The 11,158-nt window shown below is 29.4% G+C and overlaps 2 protein-coding genes across 3 annotated transcripts; one reads left to right on the top strand and one right to left on the bottom strand.

The window, feature by feature from the left end:
* Positions 1 to 5: 5 nt before the first annotated feature.
* On the bottom strand, positions 6 to 2,702 carry LOC107421656 (cytochrome b-c1 complex subunit 6-1, mitochondrial). 2 transcript variants are annotated; one of them, XM_016030935.4, is made up of 5 exons: positions 2,549 to 2,702; positions 2,236 to 2,305; positions 1,551 to 1,635; positions 276 to 365; positions 6 to 196 (listed from the first exon to the last, which is right to left on the bottom strand). In XM_016030935.4, coding segments are annotated over exons 2-5 (210 nt in total). In that variant the 5' UTR covers positions 2,238 to 2,305; positions 2,549 to 2,702; the 3' UTR covers positions 6 to 163. The 2 variants fall into 2 exon arrangements, with proteins under 2 accessions (XP_015886421.1, XP_015886422.1); XM_016030936.4 differs by having other exon boundaries at positions 2,514 to 2,601.
* A 3,690-nt stretch (positions 2,703 to 6,392) lies between these two features.
* Positions 6,393 to 8,659, top strand: LOC107406771 (beta-amyrin 28-monooxygenase). Its single transcript, XM_048474957.2, has 3 exons — positions 6,393 to 7,464; positions 7,577 to 7,764; positions 8,151 to 8,659. Exons 1-3 carry the CDS (start codon positions 6,504 to 6,506, stop codon positions 8,445 to 8,447), a joined length of 1,446 nt encoding a protein of 481 aa, XP_048330914.2. The 5' UTR covers positions 6,393 to 6,503; the 3' UTR covers positions 8,448 to 8,659.
* Positions 8,660 to 11,158: the final 2,499 nt, after the last annotated feature.

Here is an 11,158-nt window from a genome sequence, read left to right as displayed (position 1 = left end):
AACTCTTTAACAAACTCAGAAAATCTTCTTTAACTGTGATTAAGAAACTGTAACATGTGAAATTGTTGCTGAAAACAAAACAAGACCAAGGTTGCATACCTTGAGCTCAAAAACAATATCCACCGCAAGAGAGCTACAAATAAGTTGACCCTAAAACAGAAACTTACTTGAGCTTTTCAAATAGTTTTGGTGCAACCTGCATTTTAACAGTCATTGTCAGCATATATTCAGACATAAAGCTTTGTACAAACAATAAATATAAATAAAAGACTTACACATTTATCAACACAAGACCAGTAGTTGAAATATTGGCCGGTGCAGTGTTTGTTACCAGTGTCATCACCATCTATCCTCTTGACACATGCCTATCAATAAGTAGAAGTAAGCCCACTGTTAATTTTAAAAACTTTTAAATGTAATTTAACCTTCGATTCATATGCCTTGTTCTGTAAACATGATATAGCAAATGAAGTATAAACTATAAATGGGCCAAAACAAAGTGGAATGCAGAAGTGTAAATCTAATGAATGTTAGGCAAAAACACAGGGTAGGGAAGATTAAACAATGAAACAAAAGGAATAGACACTTTTCATATTTATAGTAAGCTATACAGAACCTAAAATAAAATAACGACCACAAAATCTATTCCTTTTACCCAAAACTAGAGAACTAGTATACTAAAACTACCTATATTAGGTAGATTTCCCACTTACCTCAATTAGCTAAAATGTCCCAATGTTTGTGATAACTTTAAACAATGTATTCTAGAGCTGCTAAAAATTCCTCAGAGATATTTGATGGGCAAAGAACACAATGAAATGGAGTACATTACTTTCTCCAATGAATTTTCTATTAAAAAAATTTTTTTTTCACAGGATATCAATACTTTCACAGGATATCCAGATACAGAAACCTCTCTTCATCTTCACAAAATTTCCAAAATCATTATTGACAATGTAAGGAGTTAGACAAAATCCAGACTGCCTCCACTGTAGCAATCCATTTCAACCAATAAGCCAAATCACATTAAAAATTAAAACTATGCGTCAATCCCATTAATTTCAGAAAGTTTGCAACACTGAGGGGAGAGAAATCCCTCTCAAGAAAAATCATTACTTTTCAATTTTCCATGCTGAAAATTTACTTTTAGAAAAGCCAGAGATTTTCAAACAAAAGCTCTAGGATTAATTCTGCCAAGTGAATGAGAATGGTAAGAAATAAATGGACATCGAGAAGATCTGTATTGAAGCGAAATTTGATGGCTGAAATTAATCAGTAAATGATGAACCCACAGCATAAGACAATTCTCAGGTCCCTTCAACGGGTTTATAGAATGCAGGATGTTCATAGTTTCTCACAAAAAAATAAATGAGTCAAAAAATGGTTCACTAAAGACCACAGAACACATAGTACTGCAATTATGCAAATAACATCTAAGCATCTCTTTGGCAAAATCCAATGAAGTTGTAAACCCTTGGCGTCGCACTAAATATAATTTTCTAAATATGCTCATTCAAGAACATAAAGGATCCGGTTCCAATGAATCTAACCTGATATTCAAGCAGCGGCTTAACACATTTAGGTTGGCAAGAATCCTCAAGATCCTTCTTCTGATCAACAAGTTCCTCGTCCGCCCTTAAAAAAAAAAAAATAAATAAAAATGGAACATTTAGATTGAGAGAGGATACATCATCAAAGAAATCAACTTTAACAACAAGGGATCACCATTCCTAAGACAAATGGGTTTCCTTTTACTATGTAATTATACGTTATGGGTAAAATAAAAATAAATAAATAAATAAACTAAGATACCCCTAGCCGCTAAAATGAAAAAATGAAGTATTATTTGGTTTATGAGATTCTAAGCACCTTCCCTTCCAGGCACCACTTGAATATAAAACAATATTTTCCGCTAAAATGAAAAAATGAAGTATTATTTGGTTTATGAGATTCTAAGCACCTTCCCTTCTACGCACCACTTGAATATAAACCAGTATTTTCCAGGGAAAAAGAAAAAAAAGAAAAACAGAAACCACACACCCCCCCCCCCCCCCCCCCCCCCCAACACACACACACACACACACACACACATATCAAATTCCCAATTAGCAACATTATATTACGAACAATTATCATACAACTTTATTGCAAATTAGTAGTAAATTAGATAGAAAAAAAAACAAAAAAAAGAAAATGAAATAATGACAATCATAATAAACCACTGTTTAGACTCACATTGAGAAGGATGAAAATGATTATGATGCAAAAATTGACTGTCTCAAAGCCCAAACGTCTTGAGGTTTTGCTGTTTCAAACACAGAGAGGAACATTGTTTGCATTCTATATTAGTAATTTCTGCCAGAAAGAAAAATCCCATATAGTACAAGTAGGAGATGGATATTGAAACGAAAAACATCATCCATGGAAATTCTAAGGGATTTAATAACGATGCAATGTCTAAAATAAAAAATAAATAAATAAAATTTCATACAAATTTATGAAAATAATTTTACCGAAAATTTCAAAGAGTATAAGAAAAAGGATACACCTTGTATGTGCGATTACAAACAGAAATAGTCGACTTTGCCGCAAAGCAATGCTTCATAGCCATGTAATAGAGACGACTGACCAGAGAAAAGGTTTCTAACAGGCCGGGCTTCTTTGGGCCGGACTCTGGGAGAATTCTACATGCACTATAATACTTTATGCACATTCTTATCCAATCAAATTTTCAAATTATCCATAAAAATTCTTCTTCTTACCAAGTTTATAATAACAAACATAACAGTTTTTGTTCTTTTCTTTTGCTTTTGTTTTTCTCCTCCTTTTTTTTTTTTTTTTTTTTTTTTTTGTTTGTCTCCTTTAACTCATTAGTAGTTGAATGTAACTAATTGCCATTTGAAAAAAGAAAAAAAAAATCTAAACCTAAAAAATTATATATATATATATATATATATATAATTGTCTAGAATTCTTTCCTCGCTCTAAACCAAAACTAATATATATATATATATATGCTAAAGGGATTATCTAATATGTTAAATTGTCCATTAAAATGAAGTTGCATACAAAAATGTCATGTTTTTGTTTTATTTGTTGAAATTTTAATTTATACTGATAAATGAACATTTAAGTAAATAAATATAAAACAATAATATAGTGATATTTATTATTTAGTAAAGATTTTTATAGATTAGTTGATAACTCCACCACCACCACCACCATCATCATCATTATTATTATTATTTTGCAAGTAGAACCTCCTCGTCCTAGCTTGTAATTGTGACTCTAGCTCCAACATTTCAGTGGTCCTAATTTCATTATTGGAGGGGTAGCTTTGTATTTAAAGTGCATTGAATATTAGAACAATGACACTTGGGAATGAAATTAGGCTTTAATTTATATATATATATATATATATTTTTTTTTTTTTCCCCCTTATTTTGTAATGCACGCTAAAATTGATATATCTCTGTTTTAGATCTGAATTTCCTGAGTAAACTGTTGTAGGTCTGCTTTTAATATTCCTGGCTGAGCATTTTCGATTACTTGAGTTTTGAATGACTAATATTGGTTTTATTACATTTTGACTAAAATTAGTGTAACTCGCTTTTTTAGGTTGCAGGTTTCTTATTTTGGACTTCAGCCTCTTCTGTAACCCAAAACACATATATATAAAGAGAGAGATTCACATATATCAAGTATTATAATAAAACGTGTAAAAAATTTACGAAATCTTAAACCTATTTTTACGATCGAAATAATGAAATCTTACTTAATTAACCAGATCTTGTACAAATATAATTTATATAGATATAGACATGAACTTGGCCAAGTCAAACTACAAGATTTCAACAATGAATCTATTTTATATATTATTGGCAACACTACAAATTAAAAAAAATATATGTACATAATTGTATTGGCAACACCCTCATAAATGAAGGATCTGTAAGGTTGATTAATTTAAGATATTGTTTAGTTTTATTGAGATCTGATAGGTAAAATACAAAGCCCAGTGACCTCCTCCTCAATTACAATATTTATCCTTGCATTCCACGTGTGGATTATAAAAATTCAGCGCCAACTACAATGTCCATCGTTACGTGCCACATGAATTTTTTTTTTTTTTTGATTGTTACGTGTCACGTGCTTACTAAATAATTTCACCAAGTTTTCATGTTTGTTTGGGTTGTTTTTAAATGCTTAAATGAATGTGATTGAGATAAAAAGAAACATTATTAGAAATGATAAAAATAATCAGTTATGAATTATAGAAGAATATTTTTGGAAAAAAAGGTATTTAGTAAATTTATAAATTTTATATTTTTAAATAATTATTTAGATAAATATATTTTTCAATATTGAATGTGAATTATTATTTATATAATATAAAAAATTGAAATCATTTAAATTTAAATAGTATAAATTTATAATTAATTTTGAAATTATTATTTAATTATGATGTATAAAATGTTATTAATGGTTTGTTAATTAATTATATATATATTATTAAGTTTGTTTTTTAAAAATATTAACTTTTTTTAAGAAAATTTGATTTTTAAAAAATACTTCACAATATTTGATAAAATTTTTCTAATAAAGGATGATTTTCACAATGTTATTTATTTATTTATTTATTTTCCTTAACACACGAGCCTGATAGAAAGTTTAAACATAATTTTTTTTTTTTTTTTTTTAATGATTAAGAGTCTAGGTGGTGTTGAAGTTGGCTTATTCACGCTAGTCATCTTAGAGCTATGAGTCAGAACAATGTTCAATAACTCTTCCATGGTTATCTGGTTCATGTATCAAAAAAAGCTTTTGAATATGAGTCCAAATTGTTATATTAAAAGTTTTTTCTTTCCCCTCTTCCCTAAGTTAGTATTGCCGAGCAGGCGATTTCTGTCATATATTGAAGAAGGTTTTTTTAATTTTTAATTTTTTTTAACTATCTATTTTTTCCACATGACAAAAAAAAAAAAAAAAAAAACACTGTGCAATAATCATAGCCATTTGGATTTGATTTGAACGGTTAACAAATATCCTTATTATATTTATAACAGCCCTAAACCAAACGGTCCATTATAGTATTCCTGGCACTGGGAAACTCCCCTTTTCGTAGAGTACCCATAAGCATCATCGAACTTCTAAAATCATACAACAAAAATCTAAAAAACAAAATCAAATTCTAATATAAAAGAAAAGAAAAAAAAAAAGAAAGAAAAAGACAATCGGTCACATTCATATATATGTTTTAAACTTTTGAACTTTTTGTCCATAGCGAGTAAACTTAAATAAATAAACATAAACAAATAAAAATACTTTAAAGCATTTTCAAGTAGAACATGAATTGCTTTTTTTATCATATAGAATTATTAACTAATATTTAGGTGATATAAATGCCCAGTATATTAATATTCAATTCAAAATTTATTATCCAATGGTAATTATATATATATATATATATATTATTTCATTAAAAATAATTTTTTAAGTAAAATTTATGATGTCTAAAAAAACCTTTAAACTAAATATATATTCAGATTGACAATGTATATGCTATACTAGTTTAACATTACTTTTACACATTATTATTTGACATCAATTTTAAAACAATAATTATATTTATTTATGAGACATGTTAATTTTCACAACAATATTATTAAAAATACTTATCAAATAACATATGTCAGTATATTATTAACCAAAACTTAATATTGATTTAAACAAGAATAAATAAACTTTTAAATGGATTTAAATAAGAATAAATAAATTCTTAAATAGATAAATAAATAAAAAATAAGTTAATTAAATGTTATTTCAATATTTACCACATCATTTGATGAACAATATAACTCTAATATTATTATTATTATAATCAATATTTTCATTCAACATGTTTTTTGTAAATTGAAGTAAACTGATGGAATTTTTAAACTCAAATTTGGTAAATTTCTAAAAAAATATTTATAAACAAAAATGCAAAATAAATTATAAAAATCCTTTTATATATATTAAAAAAATATTACAGAGACAACTGGCGTATCAGTCTATTATTTTATTGTCGTACCGACACTTGTTTATGACTTGTAAATTGTGATAGTGAGAACTTTTGTCCTTTGCAATAAAACTTTGATTTTTCATTTTTTTTAAAGCCAGTTTATTTAGAACCACTCTTTCCTTTAAAAAAAAAAAGGAAAAAATCTAAAAACAAATAGCAGCACTGATTGTATGCTACCTACTACCGCCAGTGTGTCCAATAAATCAAGTGGTCAGGTTTGTCGATGTGTAAATTAAATGAAAGGTTTAATTGCACGTCTCCCAATCAATGCCAATGCAAAACTAAATATAATTCAAGCGCAAAAAAAAAAAAAAAAAAAAGGCAAAACTAAATATAATTCAAGCGCAAAAAAACAAAAAAAGAAAAGGCAAAACTAAATATAAATGTGTACTCCTCTTCCAGCATCGAAACCCACAAACAACACCCAAAAACAGTGATCATGGAGTTGATCATCGTCTCTATCGTTCTCTTAGCGACTCTCTATTTCCTCTACTCTGTATTGAATTCCGGAAGCTCTTCTTCCACCAAAAATGGTAAACAGCAGCTTCCTCTGCCACCAGGAGCCAAAGGTTGGCCTCTGGTTGGTGAAACCTTGGCGTATCTCCAGGGATCCAAAAAGGGTGTCCCTGAAAAGTTCATAGCAGAGAGGAGGGACAAATTCTCAACCACCATTTTCAAATCCCCATTGCTGAACGAGAACATGGTGTTCTTCTGCACGGCAGAAGGTAACAAATTCCTCTTCGCGAACGAGAACAAGCTCGTCAAATCCTGGTGGCCGAAAACATTCGAGAAAATCTTCGCCCCATCAGAGAAAACAACACAGGGCGAAGAGACCATGAGGATGAGGAAAGTTCTCTCGCCATTTTTGAAGCCCGATTCGCTCCAGAAGTACATCGGTGTCATGGATTCAGAGACCCAGAAGCATTTGAAAACTTACTGGGATGCTAAAGAAGTGACTGTTTATCCACTGGCTAAAAAGTACACTTTCGCAGTTGGTTGCAAATTGTTCTTGAACATTGACAATCCAGAGACCATTGCGATGCTCGAAGAACCCATTAGGCATATCTCCTCTGGGTTCGTCTCGTCTTTTCCTGTTAATATTCCTGGAACGAAATATCACAAAGCCATTCAAGCCGCGAAGAAGATCAGGACAGATATCAAACACTTGGTGGCCCAGAGAAGGAGGGATATTCTGGAGGGCAGAGCACCCAAATCGCCGGACATTTTGTCACATTTGCTCATGGAGACCTATGAAAATGGCGAGCTGATTAATGATTCGGACATTGCTAATAAGATTTATGGTCTTCTACATGGTGCTTATGACAACGTCAGTGCTTTGCTTTCTTCCATTATTGCTTATCTTGCTGAGCTTCCTGAAGTTTATGACAGAGTTCGAAGCGGTAAGCCTTATTTTTATTTATTTATTTTTTATATGCATAGGAATTGTACTTTGCTCTTGTTCATGTTTCTGTATTATTATATATGCATATGAAATGGTGACATTGATGACAGAGCAAATAGAGATTGCGAAATCGAAAGCACCAGGAGAGTTGTTGAATTGGACGGATCTACAAAGGATGAAATATTCATGGAATGTGGCTTGCGAAGTTATGAGATTGGTTCCACCAACTCAAGGGACTTTCAGGGAGGTCATTACTGACTTTGTCTATGATGGATTTCTAGTCCCAAAAGGATTCAAGGTAAGTAAATATCATAGACTAATTTCTGACTAAATAATATGATGATATATATATATATATATATATATATATATTTACAATTCTCATTTTTTCCCGTAAATTATGAAATTTGTCGCATTGCCCTTCCAAACTCTTGTCGTTGTTGTTGATTGTTTTTGGTCACTTTATTATTTTTGTATCACTTTATTTTAATTAAATATTTTTGACGCATTTTCACCCAAAAAAAAAAAAAGAAAAGAAAAAAAAACCATAATATTGCGATATTGATAACCAAATTGACCCAATTAATTAAGCTTATTTTGTATATATATATATAAACCCTTTATGAGTTTATGATTATATATTGTTTTGGGGCTAAGAATTTGATGATTATATATTATATGCAGATACATTGGAATGCATTTGCCACACATAAGAACCCAAAATACTTTCCCAGTCCAGAAAAGTTTGATCCATCAAGGTTTGAAGGAGAAGGACCAGTTCCATTTTCATATGTTCCATTTGGAGGAGGACCTCGAATGTGTCCTGGAAAAGAGTATGCTCGTTTGAAAATTCTGGTTTTCATGCATAATATGGTGAAAGCATTCAAATGGGAAAAGGTTTTCCCTGATGAGAAAATTACAACAGACCCAGTTTCAGCACCAAGCAAAGGGCTTCCTGTTCGCCTTCATCCTTATAAATGATGATTTTCCTAGCTAGCTCTAATTATCAACTAGAAGACTTAAAATTATGCAGTACATTGTTATTTTCCATATGTGTTTTAGTTTGTGGAACTTGAACGGTTGTTTAGGTAATTTATGTTTATTTTATAATTATATAGCAGATGGTTTGGAAACAAAACATTTTGCCTGGAAAGCTAGCTCAATGTTAATTAAGGGAAATTGATTTTTGAACAGTTTTTGGTGCATTAATATAACAAATTAACGTGCTTTGTATGAGGAGTTCAGCTTTTTGTCTTCCAATCAATTTATTTATCAACCAAAATAAAAATAAAAATAAAAATAAAAATAAATATAAAAATAAAAATAAAACTCCCTTATCATTTTTTGGGTCGTCGTTAACCATGGCTAGAGTAGTTGCCTAGTCGGTTCAATTTTCTACCGCATAGAACCGGTCTGCAGAAAGTTCTATTATAAAGGGTTGGAAAAATAAAAATCTGGTTTCCTTATGAACTTCAATTTTATTTTTTAATCTCTTGTCTATCTGTTTGTTATGAATAATTTATGCTTGTCATTAACGTATATTCGTACGTGAACATTATCTTTGATAAAATTATTATAATATAATATTATATAATTTGTTGTTGAGCAAAGATATAGATCCAACACTTATATCAATGAGTTGATTAAAAAAAAAAAAAAAAACATTCATATCAATGAATTTACCTAAAAAAACAAATCAATGAATATTTAATTTAAAGGAGGAACATTTTTAAAAAATGACTATTGAAGCAGCTACTACTAATAATAATAAAGATGCAAGAGTAGTATTTTTTTTTTTTTTTCCTCTAAATAATAGAGATGCAAGAGTTATGTAGCCTCGACTGTTGCAATTGGTCACATGTATGGATCTTTAATAGCCTCGACTGCAACAAATCATTTTGATAATGAAATTGCTATCGAACACAAAAGGGCCTTCAAATGCTTATTACAGCTGCACAAAAGGAGCATCAGCCAGAATGGCTGAACTAATGTCACAAGGAAGAGAACTAAACAACATTGGATCAAAGCAGAAATCGATATTACAGCCAAAGCTTCCCCTCACATTTACGCATTTTGTGCAGCTGTATGGACGCTATATTTTATGGACGCTAGGACCAGTACCCTTTTTCTTTTTTGGTTTTTTTTTTTTTTTTTTTTTTTTTTTTTTTTTTTGGTGACAAATATAGACGAATACCATAATAAATGATCAATTTATCAAAAAAGTGTGGGGCAAAGGCGCTGACACCCTCTATTTATTTCTACTTCTAGTAACTAATCCTTAATAAATTAGGATAACTTTGAGTATGAGTTATGTTCCCAATTAAAAAAACAAAAAAAGGTATGGGTTATGTTCTGTTGGAGAAAAACTTTTATAGAAATTGAAAATATGTAAATTTAAAGGCAGGCTTAAATAGCATCAAATTAAATATAAAAGATTTAAATTGTAATAAAAATTAAAACTAAAAGATCAAAATTTAATTAAATTGTATTTTATTATTGGCCACATGGTGCAATGCTGCTGACTACCATGAGCCATAAAATATTTATATTTATACATAGACGGGCCTAATTATTTTAGGCCCGAGGCGGCCATGGCCCACAACTCCTTCCAAAACTCTAAATTTTTACTTTTGACGATACTTCAAAATATTTTAAAATAAAGAAAAAAAAAAGAAGTTTTTGGCCCCCCCACCCCCACAAAAAATAAAAAATAAAAAAAATTAATAATAATTAACTACCATATAAATTTTCATAAAATCAATTGTTCTTTTTATGATGATGAGTCAGAAATCAATTGTTACTATGTATATATATATATATATATATATATATCAAGATTTGCAAAATTGATCCACCATATACAAACATGTTTAATATTTTTGTATTTTCTACCATTTTCTCAATATAACATTTTTACTTCCTAATTATATAAATTTTGAGCTTTTTCTTTTTAATTCCTTTTTCTTATAATAATTGTTGTTAGAAAAAAAAAGTTCCATAATTTGAAGTATTATATATAATTATGTATTTCATATTTTTATAATAAATGAAAACTACATATGTTATAATTTATTTATTTATTTATTTATTTTAAACTTTGACCCCTAAGCTGTTCAATCCCTGTATATATATACATACATATTAATTGAACCTAATTTCAACAAATTAAAGTTGATGGCATATATGTTAGAAAAAAAAAAAAAAAAGAAAGTTGATGGCATATATTGTAGTGGTCTATAAAATCTTTTCAAAAAGTGCTAATCAAGTTAACTTTTGGAGTCCTTAAATTACTTAAAATACACAGCACGTAGTCCATGGTTAAGACTTTGGACATCGGATTACCTACAAATTATAGTTATGTAATCCACCACCTTTTACTGAAGCGTGTCTAATGGCTTTAATATATATCAATTTGTAACGACCTATGAGGCTTTTCCAAAAAATGTGTGGCCAGTTAAATTTTGCATCCATGATCCACTCATATATGACACAAATATGTAATCATGATGAATGTAAAACTTTGGAAAAAATTTTTGCTATTTTTGAGAGTACTAACTTCTGTCTCACATGACATATATACATGAGCTGTATCAATGTGAGACAGGAGTTGATACTTGTAACAATCTGATAAGAAAAAATGTTTTAAATTTGAATTTTTGATCGAATTTGATTAGAATTGATTGAGATTAACT

The sequence above is a fragment of the Ziziphus jujuba genome, chromosome 5, assembly GCF_031755915.1.
Source record: "Ziziphus jujuba cultivar Dongzao chromosome 5, ASM3175591v1".
NCBI lineage: Eukaryota > Viridiplantae > Streptophyta > Magnoliopsida > Rosales > Rhamnaceae > Ziziphus > Ziziphus jujuba.
Note: the sequence above shows the minus strand (reverse complement) of the source record. Positions and strands in the feature narration are given on the sequence as shown.

Bases quoted from the DNA above. Each gene is read 5' to 3' on its own strand.
- LOC107406771 (XM_048474957.2), top strand. From the start codon at position 6,504: ATGGAGTTGATCATCGTCTCTATCGTTCTCTTAGCGACTCTCTATTTC. The intron at 7,465-7,576 runs GTAAGCCTTATT...CATTGATGACAG, and splicing joins TTATGACAGAGTTCGAAGCG to AGCAAATAGAGATTGCGAAA. The intron at 7,765-8,150 runs GTAAGTAAATAT...TATTATATGCAG, and splicing joins TAGTCCCAAAAGGATTCAAG to ATACATTGGAATGCATTTGC.
- LOC107421656 (XM_016030935.4), bottom strand. The intron at 366-1,550 runs GTTAGATTCATT...ACTTATTGATAG, and splicing joins AGCCGCTGCTTGAATATCAG to GCATGTGTCAAGAGGATAGA. The intron at 197-275 runs GTAAGTCTTTTA...GTTAAAATGCAG, and splicing joins GGTCTTGTGTTGATAAATGT to GTTGCACCAAAACTATTTGA.